The sequence below is a fragment of the Thalassophryne amazonica genome, chromosome 14 (assembly GCF_902500255.1).
Source record: "Thalassophryne amazonica chromosome 14, fThaAma1.1, whole genome shotgun sequence".
Taxonomy (NCBI): Eukaryota; Metazoa; Chordata; class Actinopteri; order Batrachoidiformes; family Batrachoididae; genus Thalassophryne; species Thalassophryne amazonica.
The window spans coordinates 74,299,850-74,323,326 of record NC_047116.1 but is presented as its reverse complement, the minus strand read 5'-3'; the positions used below and the strand labels follow the sequence as shown (position 1 = coordinate 74,323,326).

General features: G+C 43.5%; 2 protein-coding genes across 2 annotated transcripts in view; one reads left to right on the top strand and one right to left on the bottom strand.

Annotated features, from left to right (window-relative positions):
* The window catches only part of hspbap1 (hspb associated protein 1), a 41,235-nt gene extending 26,174 nt beyond the window's left edge, over window positions 1-15,061 (bottom strand). The window contains exons 1-5 of the mRNA XM_034185771.1: window positions 14,930-15,061; window positions 11,036-11,222; window positions 8,449-8,633; window positions 4,037-4,173; window positions 2,227-2,398 (exon numbers count right to left, since the gene is read on the bottom strand). Coding sequence (XP_034041662.1) covers window positions 2,227-2,398; window positions 4,037-4,173; window positions 8,449-8,633; window positions 11,036-11,222; window positions 14,930-14,974 — 726 coding nt within the window. The 5' untranslated portion in view covers window positions 14,975-15,061. The remainder of the gene's footprint in view (window positions 1-2,226; window positions 2,399-4,036; window positions 4,174-8,448; window positions 8,634-11,035; window positions 11,223-14,929) is intronic.
* A 136-nt stretch (window positions 15,062-15,197) lies between these two features.
* The window catches only part of slc49a4 (solute carrier family 49 member 4), a 202,518-nt gene continuing 194,238 nt past the window's right edge, over window positions 15,198-23,477 (top strand). Inside the window, exon 1 of the mRNA XM_034185770.1 lies at window positions 15,198-15,519. Coding sequence (XP_034041661.1) covers window positions 15,231-15,519 — 289 coding nt within the window. The 5' untranslated portion in view covers window positions 15,198-15,230. The remainder of the gene's footprint in view (window positions 15,520-23,477) is intronic.

Sequence of the window (23,477 nt, the reverse complement as noted above, 5' to 3'; positions counted from 1 at the left end):
GCCAACAGCTTGAATTTGCACATTTTGTTAATGCCACAGCAACATAAAATTTAGTCCTAAGAGCTGGCTTGTTGTGTTTTGCGAATCATGAAACATTTCTGAAATTAATTTCCGAATTTAATGAGCATTGTTGTACTTAAAAATGTCTAACTTTGAAGCAGACTAATTTCCCAGAAAATTAAAAGGTTTTCTGTGAATTAGTACAAAGTAAATGACTATTTTATTATATTTCAAAGAGTAACAGACCTTTATTTTTGCATATGTCATTTACAAGTCACCCCAAGGCACTGTACACAAATAAGGTCGAGCAAGTACACTGGCAACAGCAGTGAGGAAAACTCTCAGCACATTTTGATTAGGAAGAAACCTCAATCAGACCAGACTTGGGGTGCGTGACCATCTCTTAATGGCCATAGGAACAAGACATAAACAGCCAAGCAAGATGGACAGAACATGCTGCAATGTCAGAAATGTTGCAGCTAAACAACCACACAGCGCTCTAAATGAGGGAATAATTTAAAGGAAACACCTGGGCAAAAGCATAAACTACATTAGCAAGTTTCATCATGTTCGATTAAGTGCTTTTGGCAGGTTTGGCAGTCTGCCTCCTGACGGCCACAATTCTCCCAATGTCAAATTTCTCTGTTAACTAAATGAGGTGACTTTGTGTACTAGGTGTCTTTCTCAATTACACACACACCTGCATTTGGCGGGTAAAGGTATTGTCACACTTATGACTGTGCACCTTAACACACTCCCTCTAAAATCTTCAGGCTCTGAAAGAAAACAGGACATGAGCTGAACCGATCGGCACTGATCTGCTGGCTTGGACCGACCTGGCAGATAAACTCCTGACTTGACATCTTGAACACAACCCAATTTCACTGCAACATAACCTTACATTTGTTCCACGTACAAGCCGGCCTCCACTGGAGGCAATATCTACCTATCTATAGATAAAGGAAAGGATTTTAATTACACCAACAGCCAGGATCACTGTTACGCACAAAGCAAATGTCTATTTCCATGTTTAATGAACAATAAAATTATATTTTACAGTAACTGCTTCTGTGTCACAACTCACGCATTCCTTACATACAGAGTTACAGTATTTAAAGTTGATCGCTCTTGATGGTTGCATAACATTTTGAAAAATACAATTGAATTATATAAGTTTTGGGGTGAAACTCATTTTATTTCAAAAAGTAGAAGGTTTGCTTGTGGTTCAGTGTGATAACTCTAACCATCTGAATTTTTTTAAAACACATACAGTGTACAAGTGCACTGACCACAAACCATTTTAAATAAAACTAAAGAACAAAACAACACTGTTGGGAGAATGTCATAGTCAATGTATAAACAAAAATTAACCTCTTCAGGTTAAACTGATTGACCACTTTACTCAACTACAAGGTCTGTGGCATGTCCATAAGTTGTTGGGACAGCAACGATTTTTGTAGTTCTGCCTCTGTACACCTTCAGTGCTTTGTGGAGTTGGAGTACCCAACACCCAGTCTATGCTTGCATAGACTGGGTGTTTGCTCAGGTTGTAGAAACCAGCAGCTTAGGTGCCTTTCTTAGCAAGGAAATGTTTACTGAGAAACTTTGCAGACGATGCTGTGATCTCTGCATCATCAATGGATAAAGTCATTGTAGCACTTGAAAAGCTGTGTGAGGAATCAGTGTGTCTGTTGATTGTCCTGGATGAAGAGAAATACTCAGACTTTCAATAACTTGAACTTGGCCATCACTTGTTTGCAGATTTATAGCATTCTCACTCTTATTTAGCTCCCTCACTTCCTGTACTAAATTCCACAGGTGGAATGGCCTAAAAATTAAATATTATAGACTACACTATAATATAAACACATACTGGTACTATAATATAAATTAAACTATTACCCATGATAAAGCCAATCCCAGTCTGCATCCAAGTTTTATACAGTCATGAAATCCCTGCTGTTTATTCTGGCATCATGTAGCTATAATTTTGGCAACATTCTTATGTTAAGAAACATGCATGGAAACCCAAGGGACAATATCAAGTTAAGTACAAATAACAGCCACATCCATAGAATCATCTAAGTTGATATAGTAATTATCATAACAGGCCTACAGGGGAAACATTTTTTTCAGATTTACAATAGGTCTCCTGACATTTCTGTATTGGAAAAGTCTCGTCTACAAAAAAAAAACTACATATTCAGCTGGAGAAACAGTCCTGACCTGTCCAGGATGAAGAGTGACAGTGTGGGCCCTGGTTTTCTTAAAGGCAGGAAACCTTCTCAGGTCTGGCTGGAGGACATCTACTTGGCTGAAGACACTGGACTCTTCATAGGGGATCCTGGTAGGGTAAAGACTAGCAGTGTCCTCCGGAGGAAACAGATGCCAACGTTTCCTGTAATCATGCAACATGAAGCATAAGATGAGTGGCTGATAAGTGGATAATGCAGGTTTTCAACACTACGGTTACAATTTTACTAGTCTCCCAAAGTGACAAAACATTTTTCAAAAGGCCAGAACTTGCTACTTCAGACATACTTGTAACATCAAATTGTTTGAAAAATGAACACATTTAAAAACAGATGCCAGCAAAGACCAAACCATACAATTGGGCACCACAGTCTCATTTGAGGGTGGGCGTTAAAGGGTTAAAATATGATACATAAGACGTAATTTCTCTAACTCCAGGGACGGAAACACAGCATTTTCTTTGACATTTTTGAGTGGAAAATGGAAGTGAAAATCAAGTGGAAAATACAAAGTAAAAGTGACGATGTGGTGGAAAGTGGACTTGTGTTGCGATTTGTTTATGACCCCGAGCTCAAACGTGTCGAGGCGGTTGTGTTTAGGCGAGAGAACGTAGCTACTCTGGTTAAGTGTGTTGGCTAACACTTACCGACATGACGTCTCCCATTCGTGTTTCTCTGCTTCATACTACAGAAAGTAGAGATAAGCAGCAGGGCTGATGGCTTGGACAGGATTTACTCTCAGTATAACACCAGTCAGGGTATGCACTCCCCGCATACCTTTCTAGCTGATTCAAGTAATTGCATTATTCATGTGATCCCAAAAGAAAACAATTTTGCACATAAACTAGAAGGCTATTGTTTTCCAGTGGTCAACAGTACATAAATAAGTCCATTTAGTACACTTATTTGACAGCTAAAATTAACAGTTGCTTTTCAAATTCAGATTTTACATAGAAAAAAAAAAGTGTAATGACTTTATTACAGTCAAATATAACCCTGGTTATTGTGGATCCACACCACTATTAAAAAAGAAGCCAATCAGCTGTGGGTGTAGCAGGAACACATGGAGTAGAAGCTGCTTTATAGGTCTCCAGAAGCAGGATTAAGAACCAACAATTTTGTTTATGTGCCAATATACTGAGCAGTACACAAGGAAGTAAAATTCAGCTTCACCCCAATCAATTACAATGAAATGCTGCTTACCCTGTTACTTGTGATACTTGTAAACACCACGTCCTATATGCCACCTTATCGTGGTGGAGGGGTTTGTGTGCGTCAGTGATCCTGGGGGCTGTGTTTTGTGGAGGATGAGGTCCTGGTATGGCCACCCTTGGCAAATTTGTCCCAGGTGAGGAGACAAAGGGCAATTCAGAAAGACCCTTTATGATGTACACATATAAGGATGGAGTTACCTTACCCAGATTAAGGAAACCGGGGCTTCCTCCTGGATCTAGGCTTAGGGGGGGGGGGCTTGTAGGTGAGCACTTGGTGGCTGGGTCTACAACTGTGTGTCTCAGTCAGGTTCAGCCCAAAAAAAACACTGTCTCACCTATGTGCGGGCTCACCACGTGCAGGGGGAGAGCAAAGGTTATGGTGCACTGTGGTGTCCATCATGTTACAAGCATGCCTCACACACACACACACACACAGTGTTATATGTAGTACAAAGTGGTGGAACACTGACACAGTTTACTCTTCAAGAACCATTTCATAAATCCTATTACTGATTATATGTTGTCCATAAGTGCAATTAAATGAACAAAATGTGCTTGTGTGACCCATACCGTCCTTCTACCTGCAGTACCAGGTTAAATCCATACGCGTCCAGATGGCATGGAGTGTTGGCCCCGTCTGTGCCAATCCACAAAGTGCTCTCTTTCCCATTACGCCCTGGAAAACCAAACTGGGACCACAATACATCCTATAACACACATCATAGTCACTGAAACATTACAAAAAAAAAACAAAAAAAACTTTCAAGCCTAAATATGATTTTCTGTGCTGTGTAAGTGGTACTACACAATGGCATTTGTCCAGTACCCACCCCACTACCCGAAAAAAAAAAAAGGTCTTTCAACCATTTGCTGCCAAAACAAGACTAAATATACGAGGTCTATTAGAAAAGAGACCGACCGTTTTATTAAAAAAAAACTATATGGATTTTATTCATATGTTTTTACGTCAGCCAAGCTTGAACCTTCGTGCGCATGCGTGAGTTTTTCCACGCCTGTCGGTGACGTCATTTGCCTGTGAGCACGCCTTGTGGGAGGAGTGGTCCAGCCCCCTCGTCGGATTTTCATTGTCTGAGAAGTTGCTGAGAGACTGACGCTGTGCTTCATCAAAATTTTTTCAAAAACTGTGAGGCACATCCGAGTGGACACCATTCGAGAAATTCAGCTGGTTTTCGGTGAAAATTTTAACGGCTGATGAGAGATTTTGGATTGTTTCTATCGCTATAAGGACTTCCCACAGAGCGGGACGTTGCGCAGCGCTCCGACAGTCTTTTTTTTGATAGTACACGCACGCACAAGCGCTGTCGCGCTTGTGTGAGTGCGCACTGCAAGACTCCAGATGGCTTACAGCGTACTCTATTTGTTTTTTGTGTTACAAGAATGAGCACAGTTAATAAAACAAACCCTGCCATGTTTGTTTTTAAGATAAGCGCAGTCACCGGTAGTGTGAGCGTGCACGGTGGTGGCGCCATGCAATGGCACAAAACATATAAAACCAAAATTGCACGGTAAATGGAACCCAATTTGCATGGCCAATGGAACATCATGGAAAATGGGAAGAATGATCAATATCACGTGACATACAAACCACCAATCAAATGGCAAGTACCTATTTAGGCATTATGTAATATTGACTAGGTGATGAGTGGTGCCTGGTTTCCTCTAAACCAGACAGCTGGCATTCACACCAAAGAGTTCAATCTTTGTCTCATCAGACCAAGGAATTTTGTTTCTCATGGTCTAAGAGTCCTTCAGATGTCTTTTGACAAACTTCAGTCTGGCCACTCCACCATACAGGCCTGATTGGTGGATTGCTGCAGAGATGGTTGTCCTCCTGGAAAGTTCTCCTCTCTCCACAGAGGAATGCTGAAGCTCTGTCCTAGTGATGATGGAGGCCACTGTGCCACTGTACCCTTCCCCAGATTTGTGACTTGAGACAATCCTGTCTCGGAGGTCTACAGATAATTCCTTTGACTTCATGCTTGGTTTGTGTTCTGACTGTCAACTGTGGGATCTTATATGTAGACAGGTGTGTGCCTTTCCAAATTATGTCCAACCAACTGAATTGACCCCAGGTGGACTTTAATTATGCTATGAAGAATGATCAGTGGAACGAGGATGCACCTGAGCTCAGTTTTGACCATCATGGAAAAGGCTGTAAATACTTATGTACATGTGATTTCTTAGTTTTTTAAAATTTTTAATAAATTTGCAAAAATCTACCCCCCCCCCCCCCCCCCGCCAAAAAAAAAACAAAAAAAAACAAAAAACAAAAAAACAAAACAAAACAACCTTTTCTCACACAGGCATTATGGGGTATTGTGAGTAGGATATGAGGGAAAAAAATTCATCCATTTTGGAATAATGCCGTAACATAAATAAAAATGTAGAAAAATGCAATGCTGTGACTACTTCTGGATGCGCTGTAGCTGTTAACATCTGAAAACTGTCTTCTACTGAAGAGTGCAGCATGCTTTACATGGGATTATGGATATATACTACATATATTTTAAGAGCAGATTTAAAGAGGTCAGTGAACATTGAGTTCCTAAATGCACACAGCACCCACACAAACAAAATCTGCACTGTTGTAAGATTAGTTGTTAAAAAAAAAAGTAAGTCCCTTACACCAGATGCACTTCTTAATGCAACTCCATGTTACATGGAGAATGGGCAGGGGTAGCCTTGAACCTGGAACCCTCTGCACTTGAGACAAGCACATTAAGCCCTTGACCACCACCCTGTCCACTCAACTACATGCTCTACAACTGTAACATTATTGTAGGATCTAATCAAACAAACCTACTTTCAGGTAAGGATGAATAATCTCTGATGTCATTTAAACATTTTTTTTGTTTACAATTTTACAATGTAAAATTATGTCAGAAACCATATAGACTGTAACCTGGACAAAATAACGATAACACTAAGAACAGACCTGTTCAAAATGTCAAATGTTACAAAATCTTCTGGGCCACATGTTGTTCTTGTTCCCCTAATAAAATAAAAATCTGTGCCAAATTTGACTGTAATCGGACATTGTTTAGGGGTTCCCCACAAAGCAACAATTTTCCCCCAACATGCAATGTAGCAATCCAGTAATGTTTTCCTCTGGGTGACCAATCAACCACCACTTTTTGCGATTAGAAGCCATCACATGTACAACCCCAATTCCAGCGAAGTTGGGACTTTGTGTAAAATGTAAATAAAAACAGAATACAATGAATTGCAAATCCTCTTCAACCTATATTCAAATGAACACACCACAAACACAAGATATTTAATGTCTAAACTGATAAACTTTGTTTTGTGCAAATATTTGCTCATTTTGAAATGGATGCCTGCAACACATTTCAAAAAAGTTGGGACGGGGCAACAAAAGACTGGGAAAGTTGATGAATGCTCAGAACACCAAATTGGAAACAGGTGAGTGTCATGACTGGGTATAAAAGGAGCAACTCCAAAAGGATCAGCCATTCACATGCAAAGGTGGGGGGAGGATCACCACTTTGTGAACAACTGCGTGAAACAAATAGTCCAACAGTATAAGAACAATGTTTCTCAACATTCAATTGCAATTGGATTCATCATCTACAGTCCATAATATAATCAGAAGATTCAGAGAATCTGGGGAACTTTCTACACATAAGCGGCAAGGCTGAAAACTAACATTGAATGCCCATGACCTTTGATCCCTCAGGCAGCACTGCATTAAAAACCGACATCATTGTGTAAAGGATCTTACCGTGTGGGCTCAGGAACACTTCAGAAAACCAGTGTCAGTTAACACAGTTTGTGGCTACATCTACAAGTGCAAGTTAAAACTCTACCATGCAAAGCGAAAGCCATACATCAACAACATCCAGAAATGCCGCCGCCTTCTCTGGGCCTGAGCTCACTTGAAATGGACAGATGCAAAGTGGAAAAATGTGCTGTGGTCTGATTGAGTCCACATTTCAAACTGTTTTTGGAAATCATGGCTGTTGTGTCCTCCGGACAAAAGAGGGAAAAGACCATCCAGATTGTTAACAGCGCAAAGTTCAAAAGCCAGCATCTGTGATGGTATGGGAGTGTGTTAGTGCCGATGGCATGGGCAACTTACATATCTGTGATGGCACCATCAATGCTGAAAGGTACATTCAGGTTTTGGAGCAGCACATGCTGCCATCCAAGCAACGTCTTTTCCAGGGATGTCCCTGCTTATTTCAGCAAGACAATGCCAAGCCACATTCTGCACGTGTTACAACAGCGTGGCTTCGTAGTAAAAGAGTGCGGGTACTAGACTGGCCTGCCTGCAGTCCAGACCTGTCGCCCATTGAAAATACGTGGCACGTTATGAAGCACGAAATATGGCAACGGAGACCAGGACTGTTGAACAACAGAAGTCATACATCAAGCAAGAAAGGGAAAGAATTCCACCTACAAAACTTAAAACAATTACTGTCCTCAGTTCCCAAACACCATTGTTGTTAGAAGGAAAGGTGATGTAACACAGTGGTAAACATACCACTGTCCCAGTTTTTTTGAAACGTGTTGTAGACATCCATTTCAAAATGACCAAATATCTGCACATAAACAATAAAGTTCATCAGTTTGAACATTAAATATCTTGTCTTTGTGGTGTATTCAATTGAATATAGGTTGAAGAGGATTTGCAAATCATTGAATTTTGTTTTATTTACACTTCACACAACGTCCCAACTTCATTGGAATTGGGGTTGTACCTGTAAAAGAAAAATAATGGCATCAGAGTCTTCTCCCGTTAGGGTGGTTTTGCCTTGCCAGCGGAGGGAGAGAAAAATGTGTCACTCTATAAAACCCCAAGTGGAACAAAAACAACATGGGGCCCAAAGTCTCTCACAACTTTTATTTTTCACTATATAACATGAACAGCACAAAGTAAGAAAAATAATTCTGAAATTGAGCAGGTAGTTTAACACGTATGAAGGCAGGAGCCTGATTACCTCAAACATGAATGGCTGATCTTGAAACAGAACAGCAATGTACTTGTAGTCAGCATAAGCCCAATATTCTGTAATCGAATACTTAGAGAAAGGTCCTGCATCGGTTCTGGGATCCATTCTGGTCCAGCTGAGAAACTGTGACATCTTTGCCTCCAGATAGGAACAGTGTGTCTCAAACAGAGGTTCTGTGAAAGCAGGTGGACAAACAGAAGAACTAATGGAGCTGAAGTGAAAGACAAACACTGCGAAATTCTTATAAGGTTTCAGAATTAAGTTTTTTTGATAAAAGAAAAAAAATTTAATCCAAAAAAGAGAAGCAATTATTGTCTTGATTTATTAATTTTGCTTTACTAACACTCTTGTTACACTAGATGCCGAATGACCCCAATGAGCCCGAATGAAACTTCGACTTCCATTCGGGCAAAGTCAAGATGCATTCGAAAACCTCTGACAGCTATCTGAGTGCTTCCCAAACAGTTGGGCTCATTCGCACGGCCAGCCCGAATGCAGAGCACATGCATCCAACTCTTGAGGTGCATTCAAGGTGGAAAAAACTCGAACGGTGGTCGAAGTGCTGTCTGACTGCAATCTAAGCATTCGAAATGGTACTCCGACAGCATTCGAAACAATCTGAATGGGGTTGGCCAACATACTGCAATAACCAGCCAATACAGAACTCGGCCGAATGCCCTGGATGTGGCACAAATGAGCCTGAGTGCCTCTAGAATGTCCCAAGTGATGGCATAATGCAACACAGATGTCATCTGAATGTCCCGAGTGACCACCCAATGCAACACGAATGTGAGCCGAATGTCCTGAGTTGCGCACCAGTGCAACACAAATGCAAGTCGAATGTCCCGAGTGGCCCCCGAATGCAACACGAATGAGGCCAGAATGACCTGACTGGGCCTCAACTGTGATCGGACCACATTGGCCACAACACCAGATAGCATAAGAAGGCGGGACGTTGGCATGCAAACCAGTGTCTGCATTGATGACTGCACGATCCATTGCTCCGCAAAGAGAGAGATGAAGGAAGACAGAAAAAAATACCAGCAAAAATCATAAGAAATTGATGTCACCGTGCCAGCAACCCCCCCCCACCAAAACAAAGCACATTGCCACAGTCCATGGCCATGGATAGGGCTGATGCACCACAGGCCAGAAAGGCCCAGCACAGCCAACCCCTGTCCCAAACCAAGGAGCACCACGACCACCATCGCCACAGGCAGAACCTGGGTCACCACCAATTCCTCCCGGATGACCGCCACCCACAGCCACCCAGGTCCTAGAGCCAGCAACGGACCACCCTGGTGACACAGACAGTGAATGTCCTCCTGGTGATCCAGCTACATGTCCAGCCAAGCAGAAACAGGAGATGGTCATCGCTGAATTCACCAAGGAGGAGGAGTAGGACATGGTGGACTGGCTCCAGACCCTAGAGCAGGAGTGCCTCCTCAACAAAAACACTTACACTACGTGAGGAAAGGCCTTGAGGACGCACTGTGGGAGGAGAAGAGCATAGGACATGGGCAAATGTGCCGAGCAACTCAAGAAGTGGTATGCGAACATGAGGATGAGGTTTGGAAAACTCAAGCTGACCCCATCAGGTTCAGGATCGCAGGACAGATATATATATATATATATATCAGTGTCACCTGGGCAATGGGCAATTGTGGACCTCTCCCACCTACATCATTTGTGCTCATGAGTCAGTCACACTAACATTGGCGACATGAATCTGTGGACTACACCCAGATGTGTGGTATATGTCATGTCTGTCTGCTCAAATGCCCAGTACATGTGATTCAGCTGTGCTCCTGGGGTTGCCTGGGGTCTGCAATATATTCAGTGGTGGCATAACACATCATTTGCTGTGCTATCAGTATATAATAATAATAATAAAAAAATTATTTATAATGCACTTTACATTTACAAAAAATCTCAAAAGTGCCACAACATAAAAATGATCAAAAACATTAAAATTACACATTAAAAACCTTTCTAAATAAAAATGTCTTTAGCTGCTTTTTAAAAGACTTCAGACTGTGGCGCTCTCAGGTGCTGGGGCAGGGCATTCCATAGTTGTGAGGCAGCTGCCCGAAAAGATCTGTCCAATAAATGACCTGAGAAACAAGGCAAGAAGGGTTTTTTTATGCTATCAAAAAGAACATCAATGTAGACATCCCAATTCAAATCTGGCTCAAAATATTGTACTCCATCATAGAACCCATTTCTCTGGGGTCTGGATCTGCGGCCCGCTCACCAACCAAGATTTTGCAAAATGGGACAAACACCAAATTGAGACTCTGTATGAAGAATTTTGCAAATCCATCCTCCATGTCCAATGGAAAACACCAATCAATGCATGCAGTGCAGAATTAGGACGATAACAATAATTAAAGTTCATTAAAGTTCAAAAGAGAAGTCAAAAGTAAAAAAAATGTGGATCGTGCATCCCTAATAGTTAGTGTGGATGTCTTTTTAGCAAAGTGCAATCTGCTTTTTATTCTGTCTATTCAATGCAGGTTCATTTCAAATCCATTATAATAACACAGGTCTATTTGGATGAATCTTTTAGCCTTACTGTTGGTCTCAGCTTTTCTACCAAGTCTGAATTGGATAAGACGGTTGCCAAAGCATTCAGACAGGTGTTCTGCAGTCCACTGAAGAACAGGCCAGCTACATGTCATGTTCAGGAAGACTGCAGGCTGCTGCAGATGATGCAGTATTCTCTGGGTCTCCTCTGGGCTGAAGGCAGGGGTGGACATAGTCTGAAACCAGGAAGAGAACACAGGACCCGCACATGGGTCACCGATGGCAACACACACAATCAACAATCAGAACACACTGGAAGTGTACAAAGCTCAACCGGAACACACAAAAAGAGGTCACGGCTCAACAATCTGAACCCAACAAAAGGGTACACGGATCCTTGACTGGCACACAGGAAGCGGACATGGTCATCGACCGGCACACACAGGAAACAGACATGGCTCAACGATCTGAACACACAGTGCGCAGACATGGATTAATGATCAGAACACAAGGGAAATGGACACAGATTAATGACGGGAACAGATAGGAATCGAACACAGATTAACAATCAGAACACATCATACATCCGCAACTGGCCGCTCGGTGAAAACACGCTCGGGCTGTACGTTGTTCTACTGAAATCAGCTGGTTTGGGTTAGTCTCTGCCTTGCTTCTATCAGCCAGCAGAAAGCTATCATTGCCTGGAATGATGAGATTTATAGGCCAAGCTGACCTGAAATGAACCATTATACATTAAATTGACTTTATTGACGAGTCTGACCCCTTTGAAAAGTGACCAAATTACATGTATTTGTACACCGAGTTCACCGATGTTTTTACCAACAAGAAAATGGCCACTAAAGTTCACTGGGGTAATGCCCGACCTCCAGAATAAGCCGTCTCGTGGTTTCGAGTGCGCATGCCTGGGAAAGCCTACATCACTTCAGGGTCAACGACTGCGGGTACCAAACAATGTATAGGCTTAAACAATACGGCTGGAGTTTGCATGTCTGCTTTCTTCTTCACTTCTGTCACAATTGCTGATGTTATTGCTTAATCTTGTGTGGCTGAATGCCACTTGTTCCTCTAAGAAGCTGACGCCGACCGCACGGGGCGGCGTAATTAGTTAGCATGCCTGAGTCCCGTTCGTTATCGGAATTAACCAGGCAAATTGCTCCATCAACAAGGAATGGTGAGACTAAACACTGACAGGAGCCAGTGGGAGCCAGAGAGACTTAGAATCATTTTTATTGTCATTCAGTAAAAAACATCACAGATGCTGTCACAAAACGACATATCGATGCACTGCACGAATAGATAGAAACACAGAATAAAGGACAGAATACCTGTCCGAGGTGTGTGATAGTGATACATCCTTTCCGTGTCTGGATCGGTGAGGTTTCCCGTGTTGAGTCAAATTAAGCTGCAGTTCGGTTCAGCGGTCCTGGGCATAACTCCGCCAGATTGCTAGTTGGCCTTGTTTATAGTCAGAACTATGACAGTACCTGATCATCTTCAAATCTCTGACTTTTGTTCTTGATTAATGAAAGCCTTCTTGGCAAAATGCTGTCGCTTTCGTCCATCTTGCGCCAGCCCAAGAATTTCACCTCTTAAAAAAAAAAAGAAAAAAAAAAGCAATATTCATTGTTTCGGCAATCTGGCAAAATAATTTCCTTAAGGATTAATAAAGTTCTTTCTTACTGTTATTCTAGCGGCACAATACGAATGCTCCTGGCTGTCCGTCTTAATCATGGCCCCAGTTCACACATTGTGCAAACTTGGATGATTTGCGTACAACTCCAGGGCAACACACGACAGTGGAGTAGTATGAGCACATCACGAAACATTGCGCTGACGGGCAGGCGTGCACAACGCCAGCGTGACAGTTCGTGCATGCAACGGTGTCTGTGTAAGCTGCTGTTCGCATTGTGTTCCATGGGACGAGCTGCACCACATCACGCTGCTGATGTGGAGGAAAATTAAATAAAACCAGCTGTATTATTAGCGAATATCACTGGGTTGATATAAATAATACATAAATAGGGAGGCAATACAGAACCCCGCGGTTAAATAACCCTGGTTAAAGAAGAAAAAAAACAAACACTCACGGGATTTGAACCCACACACTCCGACGACACACATCACAAAGGGAGGTGATGATCTAGTGGTTAAGGTGTTGGCCTTGAGACCAGAAGATCCTGGGTTCAAATCCCCGCCTGACTGGAAAATCACTAAGGGTAAGGTAAGGTCTTTAATCCCCTATTGCTCCCGGTGTGTAGTGTGCGCCATGTATGGCAGCACCCTGACATCGGGGTGAATGTGAGGCATAATTGTAAAGCGCTTTGAGCGTCTGATGCAGATGGAAAAGCGCTATATAAATGCAGTCCATTTATCACTGCGCCACAATCACTGTCCTGTAACAGGAGCGTGAAATGATTAAAATCAACAAGCAGACAAACGTATTTACTAAAAAAAGAAAAAAAGCATTGTGAGAACTGACCAAACAGCATTTGCTATGGTGTATTTCTGCTGATATGTGACTGAAAGTGGAGTATTTGTGGTACTGTTTGGCTGTCATATGGTCCTGCAGTGTGTCGCTCACTGACCTGTCAGACAGACGTCACGTTCAGATCACCTGCTGCGTTTCTACATAAACTGACGGTCCGATCCAGCTGGAACGACTTGTCAATGCGCGCTCACCAGCCAGTCCCAGAAGCAATATATGTTTTCGATGCGAGGACTGCAAACGCACACACGCGCATGTCCGTCAAAACACAGTGCGTGTTCTGCATCTCTGATGTCCAGAACCAGAGATGTCAACAGGTGCCATGCCCCCATCTATTCAGCGCAGAGAGCGCGATGACAGGCGCCTCGCCTGCGGGGATGAGCGCGCGACATGCACACGTGTTGTGGGGGGAGCCGACACTATGGCACGACACATCTCGGCAACTCCACAGCCATTTCACAGCAGCACGACAGTGATGGTCTGCAGTGTGTTGTCATGCCAAGAGTGTGAGTGGCCACACGTTTTCTAAATGCCATGCAAGCAGTGTTAGATGTTTGTGCGTGTCACCTGGAATTTGGCCGACACCTGCCACGAGAGGGTGCGATGGGTTTGCACAACGCACACTCTGTCTTTCACCCACTGGTGTGCACAAATAGTTGTAGCAACAGGTGTACCAGGCGTGAAAGACAGGTACGATTCCACACGTTTTGCCTACAATTCCTGCTTCGTGCGCACTTCGACCAAAGTTCGCATTAAGGGGCCCTAAGATACGCTACTGGAGCTGGAATTACTGCAGCTGCTGGCACCAGACAGACACTAAATACTGATAGAGAAATTACTTGGATTTAAATAGTCGCTCACATTCGTTGGCTGTGTTTAGTACGAGTGAACTCTGACCTTTCTCACAAATTTGCAGTGCGTCACCCGAGACTCCAATATGGCTTATTTTTGTGGCGGTAAAACAAAGAAACAAACAAAAAATAACCACCACCAACAACACAAACTCTTTAAAAAGTTTTTAACACCGAAAACTAAAGAAATACTTTATTAAGAATTCGCAGGGGTGGTGGCCAAGCGGTTAATGCACTTAGTGCATAAGGTTCCTGGTTCAAATCCCACCCCTGCCACATTTCTCCATGTAATGGGGAGTTGCGTCGGGAAGGGCATCCGTCGTAAAACTTGTGTCAATTCAACATGCAGATCCACCTCATATTTGCTGTGGCGACCCCGAGCTCAAAACAAGGGAGCAGCCGAAGGGACTTACTTACTTTATTAAGAATTCGTGGTTCATTCCGACAAAGAAAAAGATAATTGTGTTTGTTAAATTTAGCATGCGAATATTCTAGGAAGCTATCTTCATGGAAAAAGCTGTGTGTTAAAAAACATGACGCTCACCACACGTGCAATCAGGTAAAGCTGGAAGTAAACAAAACTCACGTGACCTGCTGAGTTTCCTATTTCCTTCCATGAAACTGTGTCCATTAAGGCTCGACAGTCTGCACAAAGCCCAGTTGAAGTCAGCGCTGAGGAAGAGCCAAAATGGCGGCCTATAGCCCACAGTTTACGCCTTTTGAAATTCTTCTCTTAGCGCATGCGCGATGACGCCCTTCCAGCTGTAACGTTATCGGCTTGTTATTGTTGTCGTGAGTAAACGTCAAGCAGCTCTCGCTCTTCGTTTACAAGTGAGAAGAAAAGCCAGCCGCCATAAATCGGATTTAAAAGGAGGTGGCACGAAGAAATGGGTGCCGTCTGGAGCACCGAGGACGAAAGGGAGCCGCTGTTGGGCCCTTCACCGGCGGGCAGTGTTCCGGGAAACAGCAGAGTGTACGGCAGACGGTGGCTGGTTCTCATCCTCTTCTCACTGCTGGGACTCCTCCAGGGGATGATCTGGAACTTCTGGGGTCCCATTCAGAACTCCGCCCTCCACGCGTTCGGCTTCTCTAAGTCTGACATCGCCCTTCTGGTTCTGTGGGGTCCTGTGGGCTACATCCCGTGGCTGCTGTTCATATGGCTCATGGATAAAAAAGGTGAGCTGGCCCGATACCCACTGACCTGGTCTGGTACACACCATCCTCGTGTTATATACACTGTCCTGGTTCGGTACACACTGTCCTTGTATACACTGTCTTGGTTCGGTACACACTGTCCTTGTATACAATGTCTTGGTTCGGGACACACTGTCCTTGTACACACTGTCCTGATCCATTACACACTGCTCTCATTCTCTGCATACTGCTCTGGTCTGGTACACACCATCCTTGTGTTATGCACACTGCTCCGGTCCAGTACACACTGTCCTGATCCATTACACACTGCTCTCATTCTCTGCATACTGTTCTGGTCTCGCGATCCTTGTATTATACACACCGTTCTGGTGCGGTAAATGCGGTCACGGTCCACTGCACACTTTCCTGCTCTCCACTTTACACTGCTCTGGTCTAGCGCACACTGTCCTGTCTGATGGTCTTGTGTCTTCATGTTGACCTTCTGTCTTCTGGAGTTTACCTCTTGGTATAATTCATTACAGATCCTTATAGACCACATGACATATTGATCTGCTCTGTACTTGGTTTCAAGGCTTCTTGTAACTGTTTGCCAGACTAATATCCTCACTCCACTGTGTGTGTGTGTGTGTGTGTGTGTGTGTGTGGGGGGGGGGGGGGGGGGGGGTAATGGCAATAATGCCTCCTGTTGTCTGTAGAGTAGAGAAATATGGAGTATCACCTATTGGCCTCAATTTTGTCTGTACAGTCTGGGTGACAGTTAACAAGCAGACTTCAGACATTGAGGTGGTTATTCCAGTTGATACACGTCGCTACACTAACATTTATTGACTTGTATCTCAAATTGTTTGACCTTCTCTGCCTAGACTATCTCTTCTGACAGTGACTTCCAGAGGTTATTAACTCTAATGTTGGTTATGGTTGAAACCATCTTGTGTCTTCCGCCAACAAAGTTGGAGGAGGTTATGTTTTTGCCCCTATTTGTCAACAGCCTGGAGCCCACAATTTTTCATATATCATGAAATTTTTACTGAAGATTCATATCCTGATAGGCAAGAAATTAGTCAGTTTTCAAGGTCACACATCAAAGGGCAAAGTCAGGAAAATGTAATTAATTTAATTTAATTTAGTTTAGTTTATATAGCGCCAAATCACAACAAAGCTGCCTCAAGGTGCTTCATGCAAGTAAGGTCTAACCTTACCAACCTCTAGAGCAAGCACATAGGCAACAGTGGTAAGGAAAAACTCCCTCTGATAATTTTGAGGAAGAAATCTCAATCAGTCCAGAATCAAAGGGGTGACCCACTGCTTATCAATAACAGTAACACTCAATCAGTAGCAATCAATAACACTAACAACACTGTTAAAGTAACATGAAGCACAATAACATTTAAAACCCTAAAACCCGAACTCCCATGGTGCATTGCAGCACAGTGTCCATTGTTTACTGGTTAGCTAAAATTGATAATTTATCCCAACATATTAGTCCTATAAAAGTTTCTGTTTTCACAGAGTCCATCTGTGACCCAAAATACATGTCAAATGTTAGCTGTCCCTAGTCACACTCATGCAGAGTTTTTTTGTTTTTTATGCATTCTGCTGCAAGCAGGTACTTTTAATTTTAGCGGGAGACTAACGGCGCACAAACCCGCTTTTGCGGGAAATTTCACATAAACAACTTCAGTTCTTTATTTTATCCTGTTTACATCCAGATGACACAAACCATGACAAAATGCAAGCGTTACACAAAGCCAGATGATCAGAGGACGATCTCTGCATTTTTTGTTTTGTCTTGGTGTGACCACAGTCTGTGCAGGGCATAGTGTTCGCTGCGCCATCTGGGGAGGAGGCATGCTGGCGCCCAGCGTACCGAGGCAGGTGCACAGCCGACTCGATCAACGCTGTCTGCTGTGGGATTGATCAGATCAGAGGCTAAGAACGATGCTGCCCCTGTGACAGTGAACAGGAAGGCTTTTATTAAGAAAATAGCAGAACAGACTTTGAAATTCTTCAGGTACCGAGACACACTTTGAGATTATGGGGCTGGATAGCGGCATGCATTATTTCCATTCTTCTGTGTTTTAAAGGATATGTCGCACTGAAATCAGAACATTTCTGAGTGTTTCCGACAGCATTTCTTATGCTGCGTTGACACCGGGCGCGATCAGATGCTACAAATTTGCGGGGGTCACGTGGCGACGGACGCGCCTCCTTTGCCCGGTGTGTTGCTCTGCTTTTGCTGCGAAAAGTTGCCCCGGTGCGTCATCAAATAGGAGGAGCTTCCATTCCGCTCGCCAGCTCCGGTTATCGGTCAAGTTAACATGACGGACCTTGATCACACGGAGCGAGTTGTTGTGGAAAGCTCCCAATACAGAGAGTATCATTTACTGCAGGAGCTGCGTCTGGATGATGGCCGCTTTCAGCGGTCCTTCCACTTCTGCGGGACCCAGTTTGAGGACCTCCTGTCCCGTTCACGCATGCACATGTAAACATCCATCCATCCATCCATCCATCCATCCATTTTCTTCCGCTTTATCCGGAGTTGGGTCGCGGGGGCAGCAGCTCAAGCAAAGCCGCCCAGACCTCCCGATCCACACACACCTCCCCTCCTCCTCCGGGGGAACCCCAAGGCATTCCCAAGCCAGCTGAGAGATGTAGTCCCTCCAGCGTGTCCTGGGTCTTCCCCGGGGCCTCCTCCCAATGGGACGTGCCCGGAACACCTCTCCAGCGAGGCGTCCAGGGGGCATCCGGAAAAAATGCCCGAGCCACCTCAACTGACTCCTTTCGATGTGGAGGAGCAGCGGCTCAATTCCGAGCTCCTCCTGAGTGACCGAGCTCCTCACCCTATCTCTAAGGGAGCGCCCAGCCACCCTGCGGAGGAAACTCATCTCGGCCGCTTGTACTCGTGATCTCGTTCTTTCGGTCATTAGCCAAATCTCATGACCATAGGTGAGGATCAGAACGTAGATCGATCGGTAAATTGAGAGCTTTGCCCCCTACTCAGCTCTCTCTTCACCACGACGGTCCGATACAGCGACCGCATCACTGCAGATGCTGCACGATCTGTCTATCGATCTCACGCTCCATCCGTCCCTCACTCGTGAACAACACCCCAAGATACTTAAACTCCTCCACTTGAGGCAAGGACACTCCACCGACCTGAAGAGGGCAAAGCACCTTTTTCCAGTCGAGAACCACGGCCTCGGATTTGGAGGTGCTGATTTTCATCCCGGACGCTTCACACTCGGCTGCAAACAGCCCCAGTGCACGCTGAAGGTCCTGATTTGACGAAGCCAACAGAACCACATCGTCCGTAAACAGCAGAGACGAGATTCTGTGGTTCCCAAACCAGACCCCCTCTACACCCTGGCTGCGCCTAGAAATTCTGTCCATAAAAATAATGAACAGAACCGGTGACAAAGGGCAGCCCTGGCGGAAGCCAACGTGCACTGGAAACAGGTTTGACTTACTACCGGCAATGCGAAGCAAGCTCCTGCTGCGGTCGTACAGGGACCGGATAGCCCTTAGCAAAGGACCTCGGACCACGTACTCCTGGAGCACCCCCCACAGGGTGCCCCGAGGGACACGGTCGAACGCCTTCTCCAGATCCACAAAACACATGTGGACTGGTTGGGCAAACTCCCTTGAACCCTCGAGCACCCGATGGAGCGTGTAGAGCTGGTCCAGTGTGCCGCGACCAGGACAAAAACCACACTGCTCCTCCTGAATCCGAGGTTCGACCATCGGTCAAATTCTCCTCTCCAGTACTCTGGAATAGACCTTACCAGGGAGGCTGAGGAGTGTGATGTTGCAGAGGCATGTCAGCCAAGACGGTCCCACAACATCCAGAGACTTAAGGTACTCAGGACGGACTTCATCCACTCCAGGAGCCTTGCCACCGAGGAGCTTTCTAACCACCTCAGTGACTTCGGCCTGGGTAATGGATCAGTCCGCCTCTGAGTCCCCAGTCTCTGCTTCCTCTTCGGAAGACGTGACGATGGGATTGAGGAGATCCTTGAAGTACTCCTTCTACCGCCCGACAACATCCCCAGTCAGGGTCAACAGCTCCCCACCCGCACCGTAAACAGTGCTGGTGGAGAGCTGCTTCCGCCTCGTGAGGTGTTGGACGGTTTGCCAGAATCTCTTCGAGGCCGACCGATAGTGCCACATGTAAACAATAAAAAAAAAAAAAAAAGAAACTCTGCTGCCTGCTGTAGGGCTGCTGCTCGCTCCAAAAACTCTGTCATAATTGTGTTTAGAAACCAGTCACCATTTGTTTTATTATACATCTGTGTAGTTAATTAATAAAATATTCTCCACAGACGATTCGCTCGCACACGCACGTAAGAGAAAAAAGAAAGAAAGAAACTCTGCTGTCTGCTGTAGGGCTGCTGCTCGCTCCAAAAACTCTAATTGTGTTTAGAAACTAGTCACCATTTGCTTTATTATACATCTGTGTAGTTAATAAGTAAAATATTCTCCACAGACGATTCGTTCGCGCGCGCACGTAAAATAAAAATAAAAAGAAACTCCGCTCCCGCTGCTGTGGGGCTGCTGCTCGCTCCAAAAACTGTTGTCATAATTGTGAAATAAAGGACAAAAGAGACATAAGTCCTGCTCACAGGCTGCTACCAGATACAGGACATGTTCACATCTTCAGTCAAACTCCAGACATCTCCACGTCACTACATATTCAGTCCCTGATTGGTCATCGCTGTGCGACGAGATGAAAAAGTTCAGATTTTTCAACTTGGGGAGGAGGGCAACGCGACGTGATGTGATGCAATATTGCATCACAAATGTGCCAATCGCTCAAAATTGCTTCACTCGCGTCGCTTCATTTGCGTCCATCGCGTCACGCTGCGTGACTTGGTGCCAAAATGCATTGTTCCATAGGGATTACATGGCAACCTGTTGCTGCTGTCGCTCACGTCACGCCTGGTGTGAATGCAGCATTAGAGGAAAATGTCTCAGTGTGCACTTGAATTAAATGCTGCTAACATTAAAAACGGAACCACAGATTAATTACAAAGTTTACAAAAGTGTGATATCATGTTATGATGACTTGTTTTTTAAGTGATAACTTAAATTTGAGTCACAGTAACAGTAAAAGCTGTCGTTTTGCACTGTGCACATTGCGTGAGTGTGGTGCGTGCTGCTCCATTACAGAACAGTCTCAAGTCAAGAGAGAATAAAAATAAACCCTACCAGCTCCACTGGGGGGGACCTGAACAGTCATCCACTTGTGATTTCCAAAATCCGCTCCACCAAAGGAGTCTTCACACACAGATAGCGTGCAATTACTAGCCGGTGTTGCGGAGCTCCTCTCAAAGTTACGGTTAGATAGAAAGTCCATTATCTCCTGAAAATAACATATTGTGACTTTTTTGCTAGTGTAAAATAAACAAAATCTATCCAGCCTGTAAAAAAAGAAAGGTGCCATGCACGCTCACGGCGGGGCTAAAATAGTGTCCAGCGACACAAATGGCAGCATCACCACACGTTAGATTCCAAAATGCGACAGACTCTGAAAAAATTACAAGTTCTGTACAACCTCTGTAAATCCAAACCTTCACTTTCGAATGAAAGCTCAGAAGCTTCATTAATGGACGAAGCAGTGTTCATTTCACTGTCTGTCAGGCATCGGGATGTTTCTGCTTTTCCTGAAATGTACATCTCACGCTGAGAGATGCCGACAAATGCAGAGTAAAATGCAGAGTAATAAGACGTTTTCCAGAAATGCACCTGCTGAATCGGGGAGGAAAGCTGGACCTTTTGTTATTTTCTTCTGGTGATATTGTCACTTGGGAATTAAAACTTTTCAAATTGAAAATTATGCAGGGAAATGTGTAAAAAAAAAAAAAAAAGAAAAAAAAAAAAGTCTGGAATCCCTCACATTTTAAATTGCCTTTCTGTACATTCTTTTTTCTTTCAAATAAGTTTATGTGAAACACAAACATTTTAGATTAATTTAACTCATCAACAAGTCAGCACAGAATCAGACCAGAAATGGTACTAAAATATTTTAATTTTTGTCTTAGGAGTTCTTGACACAAGGTCGGATAGGACCCCAAGTGGAAGCGTTGCGTGCGGTGATAATTCCCAACAGCACCGCTATACTAAATATTTATGGGGAGAACCCTGGTTGAGTGTATCGTTGCATCCCTAGAAGCAGCTCTTGGAGCTTTTGACAAACTCCCACTGTGACAAACAACAGTCACTGCAGTTCAGCCTCCAGAAGATCTTTTGACATAAACCCGTGAGTCAGAGGGCACTTCACCAAACTGGTTCCTTTGCATCACCTGACTGAACTGAAAATTCATAACCTGAGTGGAAAAACAATAATGACTTGACAGCTGATGGATAAAATAATAATAATAATAATAAATACCAAGAAATTGCACAACTACCCATGTGATACTGATTCATCAGTAATCAGTGGTCATGTGTGTTATTTTTACCTCATTTAAACAAACGTCATCACATCTGCAGTTTACTGCCAGGACTTGTTCCTGATGATACTTTTTAAAGGACTTGTCCTGTGTTTTTTAAGTCCCAGTTAGCAACACAACATCAAAGTACGCATGATTGTAAAAAAAAAAACTCTGTCAAAGTCTTCCAATAAAAAGAGTTCCTTCTGCTTGCATAGCTTCAGAAATTCAGAAATTTATTTCTAGGCTTTGTTTTACAGTTGAAAGCCTTCACATTTCCAAAGTTGGCTCAAATACAGTGTGAGAGTGAAGAGTCTCTCATTCCCTCAGAGAGAGAGAGAGAGGGGGGGAGAAAGTGTGAACATCAGATGCTCCACGCTGTAAAAAAGCAGCGAAGCAATTTTAATCAATGATCATCTTCACCACACAGCCTCAGTGAAACAGTAAAGTGTGAAAAACTGATTCAGAAAGTTTTTCATCCAGGGTTTCATCATTAAAAGAGCAGATTTACTCCTTTACTTCTTCCAGTTACTTCTTACAGAATTTTTTTTTTCATTTTCTTTTTATTATTGTTTATGCACCAGTGACACCAGATCAAATTACTTGTATGTGAGAACTTACTTTGCAATAAATTTTATTCTGATTTGACAATCAAATCAGTCCAGGTTTAGCTCTTGTTCAAACAAGACAATTAGGGGTTATATTGTTTTTTTGTTTTTTTTAAGTATGCAATCCCATTCAAAAATGTTGAAAAAACCCTAAACTGTCAACATGACAGAAAACCTCTGCCTGTCTTTCTCGATTAAAGGTACAGTGTGTCATTTTTGAAGAAGAGAGCAAATGCTATGTCCATCAAATATTAATGTTTTTAAATTTTTCAGCATTATTTATTTTCTGAACTTAGACAGTAAAATGCAAAAAACAACTTTGATATTACAACATAAGTGTAATTTTTTTGTCAATTATTCTTGCTTTCAATGCATCTAAAACCAGTCAAAATGACTCGCAACGTGCGCCGCCTCGGGTGATAATTGCCAACAGCACCGCTATACTAAAAATTTCTGGGGAGAACCCTGTGCGTGATCATACAGATATATTCTTTTTATATATTTCACAGTTACTATATACCATACTTATAAGTGTTTCGTTTTGATTTTCACAGGCTGCATTTATAACATATGCCCGTGCAGGTGCACTAAATCTTCTTGCATCTGCTGCTTTTACTGTGACTGCATCGAAATTAGCAGTTATCACTTAAAAATGAGTCTTCATAACACAACATCACACTTTGGAATTAATCTGTGCATTATTCCATGCAGCAGCTATGCAAGAGTGCTGCCACTTGTCACTATATACTCATTTAGATGTGAATACCTCTGTTAAAGGACGTATACTTTGAGCATGAATTAATAATTTTTTTAAATTCCAGTATGCTGCTGTAGATGACTAACATAACAAATCCTTTGAAAGTTTCTTAATATTTTTGGGCATAACTTGCGGCTTCAACTCAGTTTGTCAGTGGGGAGAATACCAGCCCTGCCCCTGGGATTC